Source organism: Dryobates pubescens, chromosome 22 (genome assembly GCF_014839835.1).
Source record: "Dryobates pubescens isolate bDryPub1 chromosome 22, bDryPub1.pri, whole genome shotgun sequence".
NCBI classification, from domain to species: Eukaryota; Metazoa; Chordata; class Aves; order Piciformes; family Picidae; genus Dryobates; species Dryobates pubescens.
The window spans coordinates 14,870,315-14,893,752 of record NC_071633.1 but is presented as its reverse complement, the minus strand read 5'-3'; the positions used below and the strand labels follow the sequence as shown (position 1 = coordinate 14,893,752).

The 23,438-nt window shown below is 56.2% G+C and overlaps 4 protein-coding genes across 4 annotated transcripts; 3 read left to right on the top strand and 1 right to left on the bottom strand.

Moving 5' to 3' along the window:
* Positions 1-718: 718 nt before the first annotated feature.
* Positions 719-2,884, top strand: LOC104299804 (olfactory receptor 1019). Its single transcript, XM_054171695.1, has 2 exons — positions 719-773; positions 1,866-2,884. The coding sequence occupies exons 1-2, from the start codon at positions 719-721 to the stop codon at positions 2,882-2,884; spliced, it is 1,074 nt and encodes a 357-aa protein (XP_054027670.1).
* Positions 2,885-7,860: 4,976 nt separating this feature from the next.
* Positions 7,861-8,832, top strand: LOC104299786 (olfactory receptor 1019). The gene has a single exon (XM_009899980.2). The coding sequence runs from the start codon at positions 7,888-7,890 to the stop codon at positions 8,830-8,832; it is 945 nt and encodes a 314-aa protein (XP_009898282.2). The 5' UTR covers positions 7,861-7,887.
* Positions 8,833-14,501: 5,669 nt separating this feature from the next.
* Positions 14,502-19,737, bottom strand: LOC104299803 (olfactory receptor 1020). The gene is made up of 2 exons (XM_054171694.1): positions 19,676-19,737; positions 14,502-15,528 (listed from the first exon to the last, which is right to left on the bottom strand). Exons 1-2 carry the CDS (start codon positions 19,735-19,737, stop codon positions 14,502-14,504), a joined length of 1,089 nt encoding a protein of 362 aa, XP_054027669.1.
* A 2,254-nt stretch (positions 19,738-21,991) lies between these two features.
* On the top strand, positions 21,992-22,937 carry LOC104299761 (olfactory receptor 1052). Its single transcript, XM_009899950.2, is given in 2 exon segments — positions 21,992-22,447; positions 22,449-22,937. Coding segments are annotated over 2 exon segments (939 nt in total). The 5' UTR covers positions 21,992-21,997.
* The last annotated feature ends 501 nt before the right edge of the window (positions 22,938-23,438 follow it).

Genomic DNA, 23,438 nt, shown 5'->3' with positions numbered 1-23,438 from the left:
TTTGTTGTTGTTTGTTTTCTCTCATGTCCCTGGAGAATAGAAGGCTTCAGAGAGGCTTTTGGTGGCTTTTCAGCCCTTAAAGGGATCAAGAAGAAAGCTGGGGACAGACTTTGGAGCAGGGCCCTTTGTGCCAGGACAAAGGCTGATGGTTTGAACTGAAAAAGGGAGATTCAGCCTGGGGAGAAGGGTGAGATTTATGGCCCTGAGGGTGGTGAGAGCCTGTCCCAGGCTGCCCAGAGAGAGCTGGGAGCTGCCCCAGCCCTGGCACCACTGCAGCTCAGGGTGGTTGGGAGCTCTGAGCAACCTGCTGTGGTTGGGGCTTTCCCTGCTGCCTGGACTGGAATGTGCCTTTCAAAGCCCCTTCCCCCCACAGCAGTGTGAGGTTCTCTGATCCCCTCCCGTTGCCCCATTCTGGTGTGGTTGCATTTTGTCCTTCGGCACAAGCTCAGCCGCTTGCCCTCCGCTCCTCCCCAGCTGCAGCGCTGTGCACACAAGCTGTGTCCCGCGGGCTCCCCCGGCAGCGTTTCTGATGGCTCCTTGAGGGCTCCACTGCCAGCCCCCGAGGGCAGCCTGGGTGTCGGCTCCAAGCTCCTCAGGCAGAGCTCAGGGTATACCTTCAGGTGTCCCAGAGAGCCTCCGGCAATCTCTCCCCTGGGCGCAGGGTAAAGCTTAAACCTTCCAGCTCTGCTGGAGGCTGCGGGAGGGGAGCCTGCCGTCGATGGGGCTGGTGCGGAACTGCAGCTCAGGCAGCGGCGAGTGTCACCCCGAGGACGGCTCCAGACGCTGCTGAGCAGCAAGAGAGACACTGGCAGAGGTTTCTGAGGCAGTCGGTTTGGCTGCCTGGGGAAGAGCTTCCTTAGCCAGGCTGCCCAGCCCCTGCAGGAGCAGGAAGCTGCTCCTGAAGCAGTGCTGCAAGACCACCTGCTGGCTCAAGCCTTTCCAGAATGGGTCAGAGCTTTGGGCTTTAAGAGCCATTGGCTCTTCTTTGGTCAATAAATCATTTGTCAAGAGGTTACTTTTTTGATCTCCAGCCTCCCCTCTGAGGGTAACTCTCTGATTGATTGATTTCTCTCCTATAGGAGTGGAGTCACCATCACTGGTGGAGTTTAAGAGGAGCCTGGTATGAGGCACTTGGTGCCATGGTTGAGTTGATTAGATGGTGGGGTGGGTGATGGTGGGGTTGGGTGATAGGTTGGACTTGATGAGCTCAAAGGTCTTTTCCAGCCTGGTTAATTCTCCCTCCTTCTCCCTTCTCCCTCCTTCTCCCTTCTCCCTCCTTCTCCCTTCTCCCTCCTTCTCCCTTCTCCCTCCTTCTCCCTTCTCCCTCCTTCTCCCTTCTCCCTCCTTCTCCCTTCTCCCTCCTTCTCCCTTCTCCCTCCTTCTCCCTTCTCCCTCCTTCTCCCTTCTCCCTCCTTCTCCCTTCTCCCTCCTTCTCCCTTCTCCCTCCTTCTCCCTCCTTCTCCCTTCTCCCTCCTTCTCCCTTCTCCCTCCTTCTCCCTTCTCCCTCCTTCTCCCTTCTCCCTCCTTCTCCCTTCTCCCTCCTTCTCCCTTCTCCCTCCTTCTCCCTTCTCCCTCCTTCTCCCTTTCCTCAGCCAGGAGACTCCAAATCCTGTGTTAGCTGCTGGCACAATCCCAGCATGGCAGGATTGGAAGGGACCTCTGGGGGTCACCCAGTCCAAGCCCCTCCTGCAGCAGGGCACTCACAGCAGCTCTCCCAGGAGCACGATGGCCAGAAGCGGGGGTGTGGGGGGGTCTGGAATCCCTTCAGTAGAGGGAGACTCCACACCCTCCCTGCCCTGCCATCTCCCTGAGAGCTGGGAGGAATGATTTCAGCCCTCCCCTGTGTTTCTCTGTCCCCTCTGCAGCGGCACCAGGAGGATGGCTGGGGGGCAACCACTCGGCCGTGACCGAGTTTGTCCTCCTGGGCTTCACCGACCTGCAGGAGCTGCTCTTTGTGGTTTTTCTACTCCTCTACATCACCACCCTGCTGGGGAACCTGGGGATGATCGTGCTCATCCAGGCCCACTCTCAGCTCCACGTGCCCATGTACTTCTTCCTCAGCCACTTCTCCTTCCTGGAGGTCTGCTACTCCTCCTCCGTCACGCCGAAGCTCCTCTCTGGCCTCCTCGCAGAGAGAAATGTCATTTCTTTCCGGGGCTGCATCACCCAGTTTTGCTTCTTTGCGGTGTTTGGCACCACAGAAGCCTTCCTGCTGGCTGTGATGGCGTATGACCGCTTCCTGGCCGTCCAGCAGCCTCTGCACTACTCCTCTGCCATGTCCCACAGGCTCCTGGGCCAGCTGGTGCTGGCTTCCTACGCCGCCGGGAGCCTCAACGCCCTGGCGCACACCTGCGGCCTCCTCAGCCTCTCCTTCTGTGGGCCAAACGTGGTCAACCACTTCTACTGTGAGCTGCCCCCCCTCCTGCTCCTCTCCTGCTCTGACACCTGGCTCAACGAGGTGGTGATGGCCACAGCCATCGGCTTTGTCATTACCACCTCCCTCTCGGCCATCGCCGTCTCCTACGCCTGCATCCTGCTCACCGTCTGCAGCATGCCCTCCACACAGGGCAGGCACAGAGCTCTCTCCACCTGCACCTCACACCTCGTGGCTGTTGGCCTCTTCTATGGCCCTGCAGCTTTCTTGTACTTCCACCCCTTCTCCAGGCAGGTGGAACGTCAAAGGAAAGCAGCCTCTGCCGTCTACACCCTGGTGACCCCCATGCTCAACCCTTTCATCTACAGCCTGAGGAACAAAGAGGTGAGGAGCATCCTCAGAAGGGATGCAAACAGGCTCCTCTCCTACATCTACTCCCACAGGTCCAGCTCCAGCCAAACCAAAGCAGGCATCACCTGCCACAGCAGGAGGAATGAGGTTGGCACCTGACAGCACAGCCTCAGAGAAGCCCTGGGAGGGAATGAACTCGTAAGCAGTTCAGGGCAGTGCTGGGATTCCCTCCCCTGGAGAGGGGTTTCAAAGCTATGGAGCTGTGGTGCTGAGCTCAGGCCATGCTTTGGTGGTGCCTTGGCAGTGCTGGGCTAAGGGTTGGACTCTATGACCTTCAAGGTCTCCTCCAACCCAAACCACTCCACCACTGTGTTGTTACTCTTGAGCAAAGGGAAGCTGATGTTAAACCAGTGTCCAATTCTGTGGCCTGAAAGAGGTGGCTGAGAGAAATAAAGGCTGTGTGTGGGAGAGGGACAATGCCTTCCCTGGCTTTCTTTTCAACCTGCCTAAGCAGTTGCCCAAGGTTTTGCTTTGGTACACTAAACCTGAGGAGTTATCTTCTCTGCCTTGCCCAAGGAGAGTCTTTGTGGGAGGACAGCACATGGCCATTCTTTAGATGTCCTGCACACAGACCCCCTGGGCTTTGCTGGGCAGGTCTTACCCATGGGCAGCTACCAGCCTGGGGCCACCATTCTCCTTCACCTAGGAGCAAGGAGGAGTTTTACCCCCCCGTGACAACCACTCAGCTTTGCCAGGAGCCATCATGCAAGTAGTTGTCTGAGCAGTCCTGGCTTTTCTCAGGGCTGTCAGCTGCTGTTGGTGCCACAGAGAGCCTCCATCCTTCTGGCTAGATGTGCTCTTCAGACGTGCCCAACCCATTTGATGGCTCTGAGGCTCTCAACGTGGGCCAAGCCTCCCTCAACCATCCCCTTCTGTCTCCTCTCCAGGGTGGCAAAGTTTGATTTCCAGCTGCAGCTTATTCATTGTTTCTGTTTCCAGCCTGCAGAGGTTGAATCATCTCAGTCCTGGACTCACTGTGGCCTTTCACGCTGGAATTAGTCACCCTGGCTTCTCCTTATGGAGCCAGCAGTGTGTGTGGAGGCTTTGATTCATCTGCTCTGGGCTCATCTGGGGCTATTTTAACCCACCCCCAGCAGGGGCAGATGGATTGTTGTGGAGGAAAGGCAGGGGTCTTCTCCACTGCCTCGCCTGGCAGAGGAGGGTGAGGGCCAGATGGCAACTGTGGGCTTTGCACAGAGCAGGAGCACTCAGGGCATGGGCCAAAGAGTTCAGCTGAATGCAAATCAACTCCATTTACATGCACTGAGAAATTAATTAAACCAGTCCTCTTTTATGAAGGGGGAGAGCTTCATCTCACTGTGGTGGTGTTTGGGAGGCCTTCAGAACCACCCTGCTCAGAAGTGAGAAGGGGAAGCCAGCTTTCAGTCAATGATTCATAGTCCAGCTGGCTATGGACATGCAACATCCACAAAACACTTTTTGGTGAGGAGATGAAACCAAAATCCAGGAGTCCCAGCAAGGGGGAGGTTGAGAGGGAGCTCTGGAGCTCAGCCAGCCCCAGCCCCCTGCCCCAGCAGGGCACCCCCAGCAGCTTGCCCAGCAGCACAGTGCCCAGGGGGGGTTGCCAGCTCTCCACACAAGGACACTCCACAACCTCTCTGGGCAGCCTGCTCCAGGCCTCCAGCACCCTCACCCCAAACAACTTTCTCCTCAGCTTCAGAGGCAACCTCCTGCCTGCCACTTTGTGCCCTCTGCCCCTTGGCCTGGCCCTGGGCACCACTCAGCAGAGCCTGGCCCCAGCCTCTTGCCCCCCACAGCTCCTTTAGCTCTTGCTGAGCATTGCTCAGCTGCCCTCTGGGGCTGCTCTTCTGCAGGCTCCACAGCCCCAGGGCTCTCAGCCTTTGCTCCTCACAGAGCTGCTCCAGGCCCCTCAGCATCTTCAGAGCTTCCCCTGGACTCTCTCCAGCAGTTCCCAATCTCTCTTGAGCTGGGGAGCCCAGAACTGGATGCAGGACTCCAGCTGTGACCTCAGCAGGGCAGAGTGGAGGTGGAGGAGAACCTTCCTCAACCTGCTGGCCACACTCTTCTTCATGTCCCCCAGGAGACCATTGACCTTCTTGGCCATGAGTCCACCTTGCTGGCTCATGGGCAGCTTGTTGCCCACCAGCACTGCCAGGTCCTTTGTCTGTGGAGCTCTTCCCAGCAGCCCACCCCTCCTCTGCACTGCTGCAGGGGCTTGCTCCTTCCCAGGTGCAGGACTCTACACTTGCCCTGGCTGAACTTGATGAGGCTCCTCTCCCCAAAGTCTCTCTTTAATTGCCTGTGCTGCCCAGAGCTGAATGATGATCTGTTCCAAGAGATAAAGGCAGAGACACTGAGAATCTTCTGTGCAGATCAAAACCTCATGTCTCTATCACAAACTGAAGATGACCTGAGGGAGTGTGAGGTGTCCCTGCCCATGGCAGGGGGGGTTGGGACTGGCTGATCCTCGAGGTCCCTTCCAACCCTGACAATTCTGTGCTTCCATGAATTGTTTACTATTTAGAGTAACTGTTGAGAGTTCTCCATCAAGCAGCAGGAGGAATTCCTCAGCTCCCATCCAGCCTGCTGAAACTAATTACATTTGTTTATCACTGCCTGTCTTCTCCTTGAGGAGCTGCTCCCAGAGCCACAGGCTCCCAGGAAGGATCCACAGGGAGGACAGCCCCAGCCCCTTGGTCTTTCAATCAAGCCAAGCCCATAAGCAGCAAGCTTTCCTTGGTCACTCATTGGTGTCCTTCCTGCTTTTCACAGAGGCTATGCCTCCTAGAAAATATTGGTCTAGGAGATCTCAAGTCTCTGGGAGACCAAAAGCCAAGATGTGAGCAGCCAGGTGAGTCCCAGCCTCAATGATGCTGGTCAGGGAGAACTTCAGGCAGGAGCCTCTCTGCACAAGAAGCAGAGAGCCCATGCTGAGACACCTGCAGCAAAGCCAAACTGTTTGTGAGCTGCTTTCCCACATTCAAGGTGGCCACCAGCTGAGGGGATGAGTAAAGAGCACCAAGACACAGCAGCAGTGCCTGTGCTGAGCAGGCCCTCAGCCCCAGCTGGTTGTCAGCATCATGGTCTCCTGGGGGACCTGAGGAAGAGTGTGGCCCAGCAGGGCAAAGGAGGTTCTTCTGCCCCTGTGCTCATGGTTGCCTGGGGGCTGGAGGAGGCAGCAGCTTGGACCAGCTAATCACAGGATGCCAGCAAGGTGGTGGCTGGAAGGCAAGTCACCAAGGACATGTGAGCTGAGCTTCCTCATGCAGAAGATCTTTCCAAGGGTCCTGGTCAAACACAGTGAGAAATGTCTGTGACTGTTCCCAATCCCCTGCAGCAGTGCAGGGGAGAGGGGACCTGGGAAGCAGCTCCACAGAGAGGGACCTGGCAGTGCTGGGGGACAACAAGATGCTCATGAGCCAGCAATGTGGACTTATGGCCAAGAAGGTCAATGGTCTCCTGGGGGGCATGAAGAAGAGTGTGGCCAGCAGGTCGAGGAAGGCTCTCCTTCACCTCTGCTCTGCCCTGCTGAGGTCACACCTGGAGTCCTGGCTCCAGTTCTGGGCTCCCCAGTTCCAGAGAGCCTGGGAACTGCTGGAGAGAGCCCAGGGGAGGCTCTGGAGATGCTGAGGGACCTGGAGCAGCTCTGTGAGGAGCAAAGGCTGAGAGCCCTGGGGCTGTGGAGCCTGCAGAAGAGCAGCCCCAGAGGGCAGCTGAGCAATGCTCAGCAAGAGCTAAAGGAGCTGTGGGGGGCAAGAGGCTGGGGCCAGACTCTGCTGAGTGGTGCCCAGGGCCAGGCCAAGGGGCAGAGGGCACAAAGTGGCAGGCAGGAGGTTGCCTCTGAAGCTGAGGAGAAAGTTGTTTGGGGTGAGGGTGCTGGAGGCCTGGAGCAGGCTGCCCAGAGAGGTTGTGGAGTGTCCTTGTGTGGAGAGCTGGCAACCCCCCCTGGGCACTGTGCTGCTGGGCAAGCTGCTGGGGGTGCCCTGCTGGGGCAGGGGGCTGGGGCTGAGCTCCAGAGCTCCCTCCCAACCTCCAGCACGCTGGGATTCCATGGCTGCTCTAAAGGAGACTAATTTAAAGATGTCTTGAGCTTGAGCAGAGCTTCCTCACTTTCTGGGCTTCTGCAAGAGGGCATTTTGGAGTTTTCTGGGGGGAGTTTTGTGTTTGGTTGGTTTACTTTTGGTTTTGATTTTGTTGTGTTCATTTACTTCGGGGTTTTTCCATTACCTTCTCAAGTGGGGACTGCTCTCTGGTGTGAGAGCAAAGTGCCTTTAGATGTGACAACTGCTGACCTCCTTCAGAAGGTGGAGTGAAGCTTCCAGTTGGAGAAAGAGCTCTCATTCAAACCAGCCCCAGCAGGGACTTGCTCAGCATGAAACCACCAGAAACTACATTCAGTCCAGTGCTGCTTTCACTTCACACAGGTACTTTGAGGCAAACACTGCCCCTGTGCTCAGCACTGCTCAGGCCACACCTTGAGTCCTGTGTCCAGTTCTGGGCTCCTCAGTTTAAGAAGGACATTGAGACCCTTGAAGGTGTCCAGAGAAGGGCAACTAAGCTGGGGAGGGGTCTGCAGCACAGCCCTGTGAGGAGAGGCTGAGGGAGCTGGGGTTGCTTAGCCTGCAGAAGAGGAGGCTCAGGGGAGACCTTCTTGCTCTCTACAACTACCTGCAGGGAGGTTGTTGCCAGGTGGGGGTTGGTCTCTTCTCCCAGGCACCCAGCACCAGAACAAGAGGACACAGTTTCAAGCTGTGCCAGGGGAGGTTTAGGCTGGAGGTGAGGAGAAAGTTCTTCCCAGCAAGAGAGATTGGCCCTTGGGATGTGCTGCCCGGGGAGGTGGTGGAGTCCCCATCCCTGGAGGTGTTCAAAAAGGGGTTGGATGTGGCCCTTGGTGCCATGGTTTAGTTAGTCATGAGGTGTTGGGTGACAGCTTGGACTTGGTGACCTCTGAGGTCTTTTCCAACCTTGTTGCTTCTATGATCTACACCAGCTCCTGCCTCTGACCTTGGTTCTCCTCCAGCACCAAAGGATCTGGCCCACGTGTTCCGGGTGGGAAGCCAGCAGTCTGCTGACTCTCTGTTTTCCCTGCCTCTCTGCTCTCCCACAGCAGCTCTGCTTTGATGATGGCCATGAGGAATCACACCCCCAACACTGAATTTGTCTTGGGGGGCTTCTCAGAGCAGAGGGAGGTCCAAGCTGCCCTTTTTGTGCTCTTCCTGGGGACCTACCTGCTCCTGCTGCTGGGCAACCTGGGCACGCTGCTGGTGGTCGGCTTGGACGCCCAGCTCCACACCCCCATGTACTTCTTCCTCAGCAGCCTGTCCTTCCTAGACATCTGCTTCTCCTCCACCATCACCCCCAGGATGCTCTCGGACCTCCTAGCGGCCAGGAAGGTCATTTCCTACCCGCAGTGCCTCACCCAGCTCTACTTCTACGCCGTCTTCAGCACCGCCGAGTGCTACCTGCTGGCTGCCATGGCCTACGACCGCTACGTGGCCATCTGCAGCCCCCTGCTCTATGCCACCTGCGTGTCCAGCAGAGCCTGTGTGCTGCTGGTGGCTGGCTCCTACCTCGCCGGCATCCTCAACGCCTCCCTCCACACCTGCTTCGCGCTGCGGCTCTCCTTCTGCGGTCCCAACGTCGTCAACCACTTCTACTGCGAGGGGCCCCCGCTCCAGGCCATCTCCTGCACCGACCCCACCCTCAGCAAGGTGCTGATGTTTGTGGTGGTCGGCTCCAACCTGTTCCTCACCGGCCTGGCCATCCTGGTCTCCTATGCCTGCATCCTGGCGGCCGTCCTGCGGACGCCCTCGGCCGCGGGGAGGCGCAAAGCCTTCTCCACCTGCTCCTCCCACCTGAGCGTGGTGACCCTCTTCTACGGATCCCTTGCCTTCATGTACTCAGGAGCCAGCTCCAGGCACTCCCAGGAGCTGGGCAAAACGGCCTCAGTGTTCTACACCCTGGTGACCCCCACCCTGAACCCTATCGTCTACAGCCTGAGGAACAAGGAGATGAAGGCGGCGCTGGGCAGAGCGCTGGGGAGGAAGCATTCCGCTCCGAAATAGCTTCGCTCTGCTGTGGCAGGAGGAACTGGGAGCTCTGCTCAGATGCCTCTGTGCTTCTCCATGTGGGGATTGCTCTGCTATTAAAGAGGCAGTGGCCTCCTCTGAGCTGCTGGGACAGCCTCGGCCTTGGTCCTTCATGTTGGGTTGTTCAGTCGTGTCTCAAGGAGGTGTTTGCTGCTCTGCTTTGTGTTTGCAGCTCTGGTTTGTGTTTGCTGCTCTGCTTTGTGTTTGCTGCTCTGGTTTGTGTTTGCTGCTCTGCTTTGTGTTTGCTGCTCTGGTTTGTGTTTGCAGCTCTGGTTTGTGTTTGCTGCTCTGCTTTGTGTTTGCTGCTCTGGTTTGTGTTTGCAGCTCTGGTTTGTGTTTGCTGCTCTGGTTTGTGTTTGCTGCTCTGCTTTGTGTTTGCAGCTCTGGTTTGTGTTTGCTGCTCTGCTTTGTGTTTGCTGCTCTGCTTTGTGTTTGCAGCTCTGGTTTGTGTTTGCTGCTCTGGTTTGTGTTTGCTGCTCTGGTTTGTGTTTGCTGCTCTGGTTTGTGTTTGCTGCTCTGCTTTGTGTTTGCAGCTCTGGTTTGTGTTTGCTGCTCTGGTTTGTGTTTGCAGCTCTGCTTTGTGTTTGCAGCTCTGCTTTGTGTTTGCAGCTCTGGTTTGTGTTTGCTGCTCTGCTTTGTGTTTGCAGCTCTGCTTTGTGTTTGCTGCTCTGGTTTGTGTTTGCTGCTCTGGTTTGTGTTTGCTGCTCTGGTTTGTGTTTGCAGCTCTGCTTCGTGTTTGCTGCTCTGCTTCGTGTTTGCAGCTCTGCTTTGTGTTTGCAGCTCTGGTTTGTGTTTGCTGCTCTGGTTTGTGTTTGCAGCTCTGGTTTGTGTTTGCAGCTCTGGTTTGTGTTTGCTGCTCTGGTTTGTGTTTGCAGCTCTGCTTTGTGTTTGCTGCTCTGCTTTGTGTTTGCTGCTCTGGTTTGTGTTTGCTGCTCTGGTTTGTGTTTGCAGCTCTGGTTTGTGTTTGCAGCTCTGGTTTGTGTTTGCTGCTCTGGTTTGTGTTTGCTGCTCTGGTTTGTGTTTGCAGCTCTGGTTTGTGTTTGCTGCTCTGGTTTGTGTTTGCAGCTCTGGTTTGTGTTTGCAGCTCTGCTTTGTGTTTGCAGCTCTGCTTTGTGTTTGCAGCTCTGCTTTGTGTTTGCAGCTTTGGTTTGTGTTGCACTGATTTGTGTTGGCTGCTCTGGTTTGTGTTTGCTGCTCTGCTTTGTGCTTGTTGCTCTGCTTTGTGCTTGTTGCTCTGCTTTGTGTTTGCCCTGGTTTGTGTTGGCTACTCTGGTTTGTGTTTGCAGCTCTGCTTTGTGTTGCTCTGGTTTATGTTTACTGCTCTGGTTTGTGTTGGCTGCTCTGGTTTGTGTTGGCTGCTCTGCTTTGTGTTTGCAGCCTGATTTGGTTTGGATGCCAGGAACTGAAGCCCTTCTTGACCCTTTGAGGCTGTTCCACCATGGCTGACTTGAGCAACCACAATAAACCACACCTATGAGTGTCAGTGTGACAGTGATGCCCAAAGCTCTCTCCATGTCATAGAGTCGTGGGCTCAGAGGATGATTCAGGCTGGAAAAGATCTTTAAGATCACAGAAACATTCACTCAGGGTGGAAAAGACCCTCAGGGTCACCAAGTCCAACCCAACTCTGCAAGGCTCACCCCTAAACCACATCCCCAAGCACCACATCCAAACCACCTTTAAACACATCCAGGGTTGGCAACTCAGCCACCTCCCTGGGCAGCACATTCCAATGCCTGAGATCATGGAGTCCAACCCTTAACCCAGCACTACCATGGCCCTCAGCACCACATCTCCAGGGCTTTGAAAGCCCTCTCTTGGGATGGAGACTCCACCACTGCCCTGGGCAGCCTGAGCCAGGCCTTGGCAAGGCTTTTGTTGAGGACATTTCTGCTTGCCTCCAACCTAAACCTCCCCCAGGGCAATGTGAGGCAGTTTCCTCTTGTCCTGTCACTTGCTCCTTGGGTGAAGAGCCCAGTGTCCCCTGGCTCCAGCCTCCTTGCAGGGGGTTGTAGAGAGCCAGAAGGTCTCCCCTCAGCCTCCTTTTCTCCAGGCTCAACACCCCCAGCTCCCTCAGCTGCTCCTCCCCAGCCCTGTTCTCCAGACCCTTCCCCAGCTTGGTTGCCCTTCTCTGGCCCTGCTCCAGCTCCTCAGTGTCCTTCTGGGAGTGAGAGGCACAAAACTGACCTCAAGATTTGAGGTGTAGCCTTAGCAGTGCCCACTCCAGGAGGGCAATCCCTGCCCAACTCCTGCTGGCCACACTCTTGCTGATCCAGGCCAGGCTGCTGGTGGCCTCCTTGGCCAGCTGGGCACCCCCTGGCTCATCCAGCTGCTGTCACCAACCTCCCCAGATCCCTTCCCACCAGGCAGTTTCCAGCTTCAGCCTGGAGCCTTCCTGGGGTGGTTGTGAGCCAAGCACTTGGGCTTGTTGAACCTCATCCCACTGACCTCACCATAGATCCAGCCAGTTCAGAGCCCTCTGTGGAGCTTCCAACCCTCCAGCAGATCAAGACTGCCACCCAGCTTGGTATCATGTGCAAAGTGACTGAGGGTGCCTTGATTCCCTCATCCTGATCATTGGTGAAGCCATGAAAGGGAAGTGGCCCCAACCCTGAGCTGTGAGGACACTGCTTGTGGCTGGGGTCACAAGGGCTGTTTGATATTTGGTGCATCACTTAGGGGGTAGAAACACTTCCAAGTGATCCCAAACAGACCCCAGGGTGGCATGGAAGAGGCTCCCACCACTACCACCTTCCCACCAAGCACAGCACCACACCTCCCCAGCGAGGATCTCAGGCTGCAGCTGGGGATTTAACCTTAAGGTGGAAGGGCAGGGAAATCAGAGCAACCTTGAGGAGCACTGGTCTCAGGCATCCAGTGCCCACACAACTGTCCTTCACTCAGCCCCATGCCACCATGCTGGCCCTCCAGCTCCTCAGCTTTGGGGCCTGGGCTGGCTCTGAGGAGCAAAGCAGCTGTAGATGTGCTTAACTTTGTCCTTAACAAGGAAGAAAGTTTCTTCCTTCTTAGCTCCTGGTAATTATCCTCTCATGGCTTGTTAAGAAGAATGAAGCTAAGTTGCCTACAAGCCCTCTGAGAAGCTGTCTTGGTGATTAGGAAACTTTCTTGGCAGGCCCCAGAAGGTGTTGTTAAGATGATGAACTTCTGGAAGGGTGATTGCTCTCCAAAGACCACGTCTCGCTCTGAGCAGGGGAGCAGCAGCACTTGTGGTGGGAATAGCTGCCACCACCTCTGTGAGGAGAACCTGGAGGGCCTGCTGGAGAGCTTCCATGCCCAACCACGGCCATACCTGCCCAGGAAAGGAGGAGACATCGTTCATGATGTGTGCAGACAGCCTGGCACCCTTGGTGCTCACTGCTGGGGTTGGTGGTTTGTCCCTTCCTGCCTTGGGCCCCCCTTGAGCAGGGGAAGCTCACTGCATTCCTCCTCACCTTTGGACCTTCTCAGGGGCACCTCACACATTCCATTTCTTACCAGGGGATGGTTTGGATTATGCCTTTTGGAATACTTCTGCTGCGTGCTGGGGAACATCCTGAGCAGCTCTCAGAGGCGTGGGGCTGGAGAGTAAGGATGGGAAGGGATTCACCTGGCTCTCAACATAGGAACATAGGATTGTCAGGATGGAAGGGACCTCAAGGCTCAGCCAGTTCCAACCCCCCTGCCATGGCCAGGGACACCTCACACTGCAGCAGGTTGCTCACAGCCACCTCCAGCCTGGCTGCAAACACCTCCAGGCAGGAGGCTTCCACCACCTCCCTGGGCAGCCTGTGCCAGGCTCTCACCACCCTCATGGGGAACAACTTCTTCCTCACATCCAATCTCAATCTCCCCACTTCTAGTTTTGCTCCTATCCCTCCCTGACACCCTCAAAAGTCCCTCCCCAGCTTTCCTGTAGCCCCCTGCAGATCCTGGAAGGCCACAATGAGGTCTCCTGGGAGCCTTCTCTTCTCCAGACTGAACAGCCCCAACTCCCTCAGTCTGTCCTCAGAGCAGAGCAGCTCCAGCCCTCTGCTCATCCTCATCCAACACCTCCTGACTAACTAAACCATGGTGTTTCAATTGAGATGTTTTGAGGATCTGAACATCTACTGGGGGCCAACTCCCCCCTAGGTGCCCTCCTCAAGTCCATTTTCAGTCTGTTGGGTTGGGTTTTGGTCCAAAATGAACTCAGGCAGTGCAGCCTCCCTCCAAGCTGTGACCAAAACCACAGAGGTGGGAGACCTCCTGGAAGGAGGTGGTTGTGAGGTGGGGCTTGGGCTCTTCTCCCAGGACACCAGTGATAGGAAATGGCCTCAAGTTGCAGCAGAGATCTTTGGGTGGAAATCAGTGCACATTTCTTCACTGGAAGAGGGGTCAGGCATTGGCCCCAGGGAGGTGGTGGAGGCACCAGCCCTGGAGGTGCTCAACAAACATGTGGCCATGGTGCTTGGGGGGCATGGTTTAATGGCCATGGTGGTGTGAGGTCAGTGCTTGGGCTTGATGCTCTTAGGGATGCAGCCTTAGATCCTGTGTTTCCATCACCTTCTGACTTAAGCTCTTGACATTGTACTCTTGAATAAAAGCAGAGGAAAACTGAAGCACAACTTTATTGGTCAAACAGAGAGAGGGGGAGCTCAGCTCCCATGCAGTCACTCAGCTTTCCCCTAGCTAAGGAGCTGAATCCATTTCAGACCAGCTAATCCCTTCTTCCAGCATCACCATCACCATTATTATTAATCCTCATCATCCCACCAATCCCAACATGGTGGAGGTTGGAAGGGAGCTCTGGAGCTCAGCCAGCCCCAGATCCCTGCCCCAGCAGGGCACCCCCAGCAGCTTGCCCAGCAGCACAGTGCCCAGGGGGGGTTGCAAGCTCTCCACACCAGGACACTCCACAACCTCTCTGGGCAGCCTGCTCCAGGCCTCCAGCACCCTCCCCCCAAACAACTTTCTCCTCAGCTTCAGAGGCAACCTCCTGCCTTCCACCAGAGGACACAGTCTCAAGCTGTGCCAGGGGAGCTTTAGGCTGGATGTTAGGAAGAAGTTCTTCCCAGCAAGAGAGATTGGCCATGGGGATGTGCTGCCCAGGGAGGTGGTGGAGTCCCCATCCCTGGAGGTGTTTAGGAAGAGCCTGGGTGAGGCACTTGGTGCCATGGTTGAGTTGATCAGATGGTGTTGGGTGATAGGTTGGACTTGATGAGCTCAAAGGTCTCTTCCAACCTGGTCAACTCAACTCAACTCAACTGAACTCTATTCTATTCTATTCTATTCTATTCTATTCTATTCTATTCTATTCTATTCTATTCTATTCTATTCTATTCTATTCTATTCTATTCTATTCCATTCCATTCCATTCCATTCCATTCCATTCCATTCCATTCCATTCTCTGCCCCTTGGCTTGTCCCTCTTGCCCCCCACAGCTCCTTTAGCTCTTGCTGAGCATTGCTCAGCTGCCCTCTGGGGCTGCTCTCCTGCAGGCTCCACAGCCCCAGGGCTCTCAGCCTTTGCTCCTCACAGCTGCTCCAGGCCCCTCAGCACCTTCAGAGCCTCCCCTGGACCCTCTCCAGCAGTTCCCAGTCTCCCTTGGACTGGGGGGCCCAGTGTGTGGAACATCTGTGGAAGAACCTCCATTGATTTGTGAGGTTTAGGGGAAAATCTGGGGGCTTGGAGGTCTTTCCCACCTCAGATGATCTGCTCCCTTTGGAGCTGCCACAAGCCTTGCATGCTGGCAGTGGTTTAAGACCCTGCTGCTGCACTTCACCAGAGCACCCTGCACTTCCTTGTTCCTCAGGCTGTAGATGAAGGGGTTGAGCATGGGTGTGATCACAGTGTAGAAGATGGAGACCACCTTGTCCCTCCTTCCGTGGCTGGACACAGGCTGTAGGTACGTGAAGAATATTGTCCCATAGTACAGGGAAACAGCTGCCAGGTGGGAGAGGCAGGTCTTGAAGGCTCTGGAGCTGCCCTGTGGCGAGCTCATCCTCAGCACTGTGCAGAGGATGCAGCTGTAGGAGGCCAGAATGGTCGTGGCCGTGGCCACCCCGTTGAGAGCGACGAGGAGGGCGATGGCCTCCTCCCGGCTGCGGGTGGCCGAGCAGGAGAGCTTCAGCACCGGGCTGGCGTCACAGAAGAAGTGATCAATCTGCTTGGGCCCACAAAAGGAGCCCCCAAAGGTGCAGCTGGTGTAGATGGTGGCGCTGAGGAAGGCCAGGAGGTAGGATGATGCTACCAGGCGCCAGCAGAGCCGGCCGGAGAAGGCGCTGAGGTAAAGCAAGGGCTGGCAGACAGCCACGTACCTGTCGTAGGCCATCACGGCCAGGAGGTGACACTCAGCAGTGGCAAAGAGGGAGAAGCCATGGAACTGGGTCACACAGGCTGCAAAGGAAATGGCCTTCTTCCCCGACCAGAGGGCCGTTAGCATCCTGGGGCAGATGACCGTGGAGCTGCAGACGTCGGTGAAGGACAGGTGGGTGAGGAAGAAGTACATGGGGGTGTGGAGGCTGGGCACCAGCCAAACCAAGACCATCAGCCCAATGTTCCCCACCAAAGTGACCAGGTACATCGAGAGAAGCAGCCCAAAGAGCAGGCTCTGCCCACCCGGGCTGTCGGTGATTCCCAGGAGGAGGAACCCAGCCTGGCTGGCGTTGGCGGCCGTGCCCAGCTGGGAGCTGCTGGAGGCAAGGGGAAGAGAATGGTCAAAAGGGCTGAAACATGGAGCTGCACTTGCACAGAACACAGAATCAGCCAGGTTGGAAAAGACCTCAGAGGTCATCAAGTCCAGCCTATCACCCAGCACCATCTAATCAACTCAACCATGGCACCCAGCACCCCAGCCAGGCTCTTCCTAAACACCTCCAGGGACGGGGACTCCACCACCTCCCTGGGCAGCACATTCCCATGGCCAGTCTCTCTCTCTGTGAAGAATTTCTTCCTCACCTCCAGCCTAAACCTCCCCTGGCACAGCTTGAGACTGTGGCCTCTTGTTCTGGTGCTGGGTGCCTGGGAGAAGAGCCCAACCCCCACCTGGCTACAACCTCCCTTCAGGGAGCTGTAGATGGCAAGGTGGTCTCCCCTGAGCCCCTGCAGGCTCACTGCCTGCAGTCCATCAGCTCAGCTCCCACATTTTGGGGATGTTCTGCTAGGTTCTCCAAGCCTTTGGTAGCCTCTGCTAGGTTCTTTGCCTTTCAGTTGAGGCACTTGGAGAAGAAAATGGAATCCAAGTGGTGTGAAGGACAATTTTGCTTCTCTGTGTCTGGATAATTAAAACTGTGGATTAATTCCATGTCCTGGAGGCTCTGAAGGTGCTGAGGAGCCTGGAACAGCTCTGTGAGGAGCAAAGGCTGAGAGCCCTGGGGCTGTGGAGCCTGCAGAAGAGCAGCCCCAGAGGGCAGCTGAGCAATGCTCAGCAAGAGCTAAAGGAGCTGGGGGGGGCAAGAGGCTGGGGCCAGACTCTGCTGAGTGGTGCCCAGGGCCAGGCCAAGGGGCAGAGGGCACAAAGTGGCAGGCAGGAGGTTGCCTCTGAAGCTGAGGAGAAAGTTGTTTGGGGTGAGGGTGCTGGAGGCCTGGAGCAGGCTGCCCAGAGAGGTTGTGGAGTGTCCTTGTGTGGAGAGCTGGCAACCCCCCCTGGGCACTGTGCTGCTGGGCAAGCTGCTGGGGGTGCCCTGCTGGGGCAGGGGGCTGGGGCTGGCTGAGCTCCTGAGCTCCCTCCCAACACCACCGTGCTGGGATCCTGGATGCTGGAATTCTGGGCTTCAAGAATTTGGGGATTCTGTCTTTTCAGATTAAAGGGGGGGTGGGGTGGGTGGGGTGGGAATCAGATCTTGATCCACTGAAGTCTGAAACAGATTTGTTTCAGAGGGCACCTCAGAGGTGAGCAACCTGGAGCAAGAGCAAGGCCAGGTCCCAGTGAAAGCACAGAGCACCCAGCGTGAACGACCTGCAGGCATTTCTCTGTGGCTTCTAATGCTGATGGCAGCCTTCAGAGCACACTTTCCAAGCTGTTAGGGATGGATCAATGGGCCCCATGGTTTACTTATGGATTATCTATGTAGGTAACACCCAGGATTTCTCCCTTCAGAAGCTCCAGCAGCTCCATCCTACACCCAAAGGACAGTAGCTCAAGATGCTCACCTGAAAACTGAGCTCATTTGGGGATTCCAAAGGGCAAGTCAAAATGTTGGATCTCTTTATCACACCATAAAAGAAAAGAGAGAGAAAACCTCTTCCTTCCTGGCACAAACCATCTGGCTTTAGCCCCCTCAGAAGAAGAACAGCTCCCAGCAGACGTTTCTCCCCATCCTCACAAAGGAAAACCTGCTGGGAGAAGGTTGGCTGCCAGCAGAGTGCAGGAAAAGAGGGGAGGAGGACATGGAGAGGAAAACCTACATGGAGGTGAAGCTCTGCTTTGGATGCTGTGGCTCCTCCTGTGGCTCTGGTGAAGCTGGGTGGTGGGTAGCAAGGATTTAGCCTTGGATGCTGTGGCTCTGTTGAAGTTGGGTGGTGGGAAGCAAGGATTTAGCCTTGGATGCTGTGGCTCTGGTGAAGCTGGGTGGAGGGAAGCAAGGATTCAGCCTTGGATGCTGTGGCTCTGTTGAAGCTGGGTGGAGGGAAGCAAGGATTCAGCCTTGGATGCTGTGGCTCTGTTGAAGCTGGGTGGTGGGAAGCAAGGACTTAGCCTTGGATGCTGTGGTTCCTCCTGTGGCTCTGCTGAAGCTGGGTGGAGGGAAGCAAGGATTTAGCTCTGGATGCTGTGGTTCCTCCTGTGGCTCTGCTGAAGCTGGGTGGTGGGAAGCAAGGATTTAGCTCTGGATGCTGTGGCTCTGCTGAAGCTGGGTGGTGGGAAGCACGATTTAGCCTTGGATGCTGTGGTTCCTCCTGTGGCTCTGTTGAAGCTGGGTGGAGGGAAGCAAGGATTTAGCTCTGGATGCTGTGGCTCTGTTGAAGCTGGGTGGTGGGAAGCAAGGATTTAGCTCTGGATGCTGTGGCTCTGTTGAAGCTGGGTGGAGGGAAGCAAGGATTTAGCTCTGGATGCTGTGGCTCTGTTGAAGCTGGGTGGTGGGAAGCAAGGATTTAGCTCTGGATGCTGTGGTTCCTCCTGTGGCTCTGTGGAAGCTGGGTGGTGGGAAGCAAGGATTTAGCTCTGGATGCTGTGGTTCCTCCTGTGGCTCTGTGGAAGCTGGGTGGAGGGAAGCAAGGATTTAGCTCTGGATGCTGTGGTTCCTCCTGTGGCTCTGTTGAAGCTGGGTGGTGGGAAGCAAGGATTTAGCTCTGGATGCTGTGGTTCCTCCTGTGGCTCTGTGGAAGCTGGGTGGTGGGAAGCAAGGACTTAGCCTTGGCAAAAAGAAGAACATCTCAGCTTCCACCCCAGCCTCTGTTAAGCACCTGAAGAGATGAGAGGTGTGCTCCAGCTGTCTGAGCTGGTGGGTGATGGGGTTGCCAGTATGGTTCCTGGTGTTCTCCTGGGAGGAAAGTCCTCAGGGAAGGTTTTACCAGAGTGGAAAAAACCCAAACCCAACCCAACCCAACAAAAGAAAAACACCCCAAAACCCAAGGGAAAGATGAAAGAAGAAAGAAAGAGTGAGGTGAATGTAGCTGAGAGGCACTGAGCTGCTTCAGAGCCCCCAACAGCATGGGGAAATTCCCAAGAAGATGGATGCTCCTAAGAAATTCCTTCCCTGTTGACCTTCTGCTTGGTTGGATGTCCCCCAAGAAGGCACAGAGCAGAAGCTGGGTAGGAGGTGAAGTGCTGACCTAGACCCAGGTGATCACTCTTGTTGTTCATTTTGGCTTCAGGATCCTTTGGAAGGCTCTGGAAGGAGGTTTGCTTCTTCCAAGGAGCTAAGCAGTGTCCAGGGGACATTCCAGAAGCTGCCATGGGAAGGATTTGGACTTGATGATCTTTGGACTTGGACTTGATGCCCTTTGAGGTCTCTTCCAACCTTGGTGATACTGTGATTCTACCACCCTTTGGTGACTCTGAGGAAGCTGATGGTCCTGAGCTGCCCAAATCCTTGTCTACCCCAGGCTCACAGGATGTTAGGGGTTGGAAGGGAGCTCTGGAGATCTTCAAGTCCAACCCCCCCCTGCCAGAGCAGGAGCGTAGAAAACACAGGAACACATCCAGACAGGGCTGGAAAGGCTCCAGAGCAGGAGACTCCACAACCTCTCTGGGCAGCCTGCTCCAGGGCTCTGTGAGCCACCCAGTGCAGAAGTCCCTCCTCATGCTGAGGTGGAGCCTCCTGTGCTGCAGTTTCCATCCATTGCCCCTTGGCCTATGCCAGGGTGCAGCTGAGCAGGGCTGCAGAGAGATGACAGCTGCCAGTCACACTGATGAGCACCAACTTGTTCTCCTGGGGCTGAGCACTTACTCAGGACTCCAGGTCCCCCTTTTCTTGGCTTCCCTGGCCACAGGCATGCTGACCCTGGTGGGGACCTCTGGGATGAGTGTCTTAAATCAGGACCAATCTTCACCTTCACCATCCCCCTCCATGTACTATTTCCTTGGCCACTTGGCTTTGCTGCTCCTCCATCCTCCTCCTCTGTGCTGGTTTAAGGCTTAACTGGAGTTTAGAAGCTCAGATGATAGCAGATTGAGATGCACACTCCCCACACAGTGGTGCAGAGCTGGAAGGAGGAGAAAGCCATCACCTTCTCGGGGTGCACACAGCCCAGCTCCCTTGCTTTGTCATGTTTGGGCTCACCAAGTGCCTCTGGCTGGCTGTGATGGCTTCTGACAGGTATGTGCCCACCTGCAGGCCCCTCCTCTACCCTACCATCATGGGTGGAGGGATGTGCTGGTGGCTCCTTGCTGGTTCCTACACTGCTGGTGTCTTGCACACCACTTGCATCTTGACTTCCTCCTCCTGCTGCTCCGACCTCATCAATGACTGCTTCTGGGACACTGCCTCACTTTCAGCTCTCTCCTGCTCCAACACCCACACCTGTGAGGTGTGGCTGAGAGACCTGAGGGCTTTTTAGTCTGGAGAAGAGTGAGAGGGGATTTAGTAAGTGTTTAGCTATAGCTGAGGGCTGGGGGTCAGGAGGGAGGGGACAGGCTCTGCTCAGCTGCACCCTGGGATAGGACAAGGGGCAATGGATATAGACTCCAGCACAGGAGGTTCCACCTCAACAGGAGGAGGAACTTCCTCACTGTGAGGGTCACAGAGCACTGAAACAGTCTGCCCAGAGAGGTTGTGGAGTCTCCTCTGGAGACATTCAAGCCCCATCTGGCTGCACTCCTGCAGAGATGTGGTTTAGGGGCTGGGCTGGCACTCATCTTCTGAGAGGTGGCTCCTGCATAGCCTTCCCTTTTTTGAGCCATCCTTAGCCTGAGAGCCTTTTGGGCTCCTCCATGGCCTGGAGGCTTGGGTCAACAATACCATGTCGCAAGCCTTGGTGGCCTCCAAGGACAGAAAAGGTCCAAATGAGGAGGAATCATTCTTCACAAGCTCCTCTGAAAGTCAAGGGCTAGGTGAGAAGGGGCATCCAAAGGATGGTGTCTTAAACAGCTGAGGCTGTGCTTGCTAGCTCTGACTGGGGGCCTGGAGCAGAGGTCCTTCAAGTCCTGTAACCCCAGCCACCTGCTCCAGGCATCCAGGCAGAGGAGCCTGTGAGGAATGATTCATCCTCATTTGGACCCTCTGTGTCCCTGGAGGCTTCCAGGTGCTGTGACAATAATTAGCTCAGGATTTCACCTCCTCCCTTGGCAGTCCTGGCTAAGCCTTTATTAGCACCATCATGACTCTCATGAAGGGCCCAAGGAAGATTCACTTCTCTTGGAGCCCTAAAGGGCAGCCAAAGCCGTGGCAAACCTTTGCTGCTGGAGGAGAGGTGCCTGCTGTCCACACAGACCTGCAGAGAGACCCTGTGAAAGCCAAATGCTGCTGCAAGTGAAGAGCTTCATCTGAGGAGAACATGCAGGAGGCTCTCAAAGGCTGAGGAGAAGCCTGCTGATCGACCTGGAAGCTGGGAGGGTGGCTTCAAGGCTTTGTCACCTTGACTGACTGTGCAGACCCCTTCAGCTTGTGGTGTCACCCCAACTGGAAGAGCCCTGGCAGCTGGCTGGAGGAGGTGACCCCGTCCATAGGTAGGTGTCACCGGTCCAGGGGGTGCTCAGCTGGGACCCCCTTCCTCTGGGGAAAGCCAAGACACCCAGGTGGGATTCTGCCATACAGATGGACATGCTCACAGTCAGAGACCCTCTGCAAGGACTTGCTGCAGGTGGGGAAGGTGTTGGAGAAGGCTGCAATGGTCTCCCTTTGGAAGAGACTTCCTCTTTCCCTGGGCTGTAGAAGAGGAGAAGCTCAAAGAGATGGCTACAGGACAAGTCCATCCTGCTTGAGACTCCCTTTGCCCCTGGGCTGCAGAGGAGGAGAGGCTCAAAGAGATGGCTACAGGACAAGTCCATCCTGCTTGAGACTCCCTTAGTCCCTGGACTGCAGAGGAGGAGAAGCTCAAAGAGATGGCTACAGGACAAGTCCATCCTGCTTGAGACTCCCTTTGCCCCTGGGCTGCAGAGGAGGAGAGGCTCAAAGAGATGGCTACAGGACAAGTCCATCCTGCTTGAGACTCCCTTTGCCCCTGAACTGCAGAGGAGGAGACGCTCAAAGAGATGGCTACAGGACAAGTCCATCCTGCTTGAGACTCCCTTTGCCCCTGGGCTGCAGAGGAGGAGAAGCTCAAAGAGATGGCTACAGGACAAGTCCATCCTGCTTGAGACTTCCTTAGTCCCTGGGCTGCAGAGGAGGAGAGGCTCAAAGAGATGGCTACAGGACAAGTCCATCCTGCTTGAGACTCCCTTTGCCCCTGGGCTGCAGAGGAGGAGAAGCTCAAAGAGATGGCTACAGGACAAGTCCATCCTGCTTGAGACTTCATTAGTCCCTGGGCTGCAGAGGAGGAGAGGCTCAAAGAGATGGCTACAGGACAAGTCCATCCTGCTTGAGACTCCCTTTGCCCCTGGGCTGCAGAGGAGGAGAAGCTCAAAGAGATGGCTACAGGACAAGTCCATCCCACTCCAGCTCCCAAGAAATGAACGGTCCAGACCCCCTGGCTGTGGATTTTCCAGCTCCCCCATTCCACACCCAGCAACCAAAGGCTGCCCTACATTTCCAGGCACCTTCCTGGGCAGACACCAAGCCCTGGATGGCAGAGCAGAACCTCACCTCTGTGTCAGAGTTCATTCTCCAGGGCTTGAGCGACCAAGTGGAGATGGAGGCGGTCCTCTTCGCGCTGCTGCTGCTCGTCTACACCACCACCCTCCTGGGCAACGCCGGGATCGTCGCCGTCGTGCGCGCCGACCCGCGGCTCCACACCTCCATGTACTTCTTCCTCGGCAGCCTCTCCGTGCTCGACATCTGCTTCTCCTCCGTGATCGCCCCCAGGGCTTTGGTGAACTTTCTGTCAGGGAGCAGGACCGTTTCCTTCCTCGGCTGCATGAGCCAAGCCGCCTTCTACATCGTCTTTGTGACCACGGAGTGTCTCCTGCTGGCCGTCATGGCTTACGACCGCTACGTGGCCATCTGCAGCCCCCTGCTCTACCCCTCCGTGATGACCCAGAGGCTGTGCCTGCGGCTGCTGGTGGCATGCTACGTGGGGGGGGGTCCTGAACTCCCTCATACAGACGACCTTCATCGCCAGGCTGCCCTTCTGCGGCTCCAACGTCGTCGACCACTTCTTCTGCGACGTTCCTCCCCTCCTGGCGCTGTCCTGCTCCAGCACCTACCTCAACGAGGCGATCCTCTTCTGCCTGGCTGGGCTCATCGAGCTGGGCACCCTCTGCGCCATCCTGGGCTCCTACCTCTTCATCTCCCTCACCGTCCTGAGGATCCCCTCGGCTGAGGGCAGGCACAAAGCCTTCTCCACCTGCGTGTCCCACCTGGCGGTGGTGACGCTGCTGTACGGCACCACGCTCTTCATGTACCTCCGGCCCGGCTCCAGGCGCTGCCCCGGCACCGACAAAGTCGTCTCCGTCTTCTACACGGTGGTCATCCCCATGCTGAACCCTTTCATCTACAGCCTGAGGAACCAGGAGCTGAAGGCTGCTCTGAGGAGAACAGCCTGGAAAATCACAGCCAGGCTCTGAAGCCTCCTGGATGGAAGCCGGCGCAGGACTTAGCCCCGGAGGCTGCGGAGCCTCCCGCCCTGCTCGAAGGTCGCCTGGAGAAGGCCAGGAGCAGTCTGCTGTGGCTCTGCAGCCAGGCTTGCTTTGAGGAGGGTGCAGGAGGATTTGTGATCAGAAGGGACAAGGTGCTTCAGGACATGGGGCTAGTGGCCATGGGGGAGCTGGGCAGGAGGTTGGGACTCAATAATCTTAAGAGGTTTGTCTCTGGCCTCAGTGATTCTGCGACATCTGCCCCTGTGCTCAGCACTGCTCGGGCCACACCGTGGGTCCTGTGTCCAGTTCTGGGCTCCTCAGTTTAAGAAGGACACTGAGAGACTTGAAGGTGTCCAGAGAAGGGCAACGAGGCTGGGGAGGGGTCTGGAGCACAGCCCTGGGAGGAGAGGCTGAGGGAGCTGGGGTTGCTTAGCCTGAAGAAGAGGAGGCTCAGAGGAGACCTAATTGATGTCTACAACTCCCTGAAGG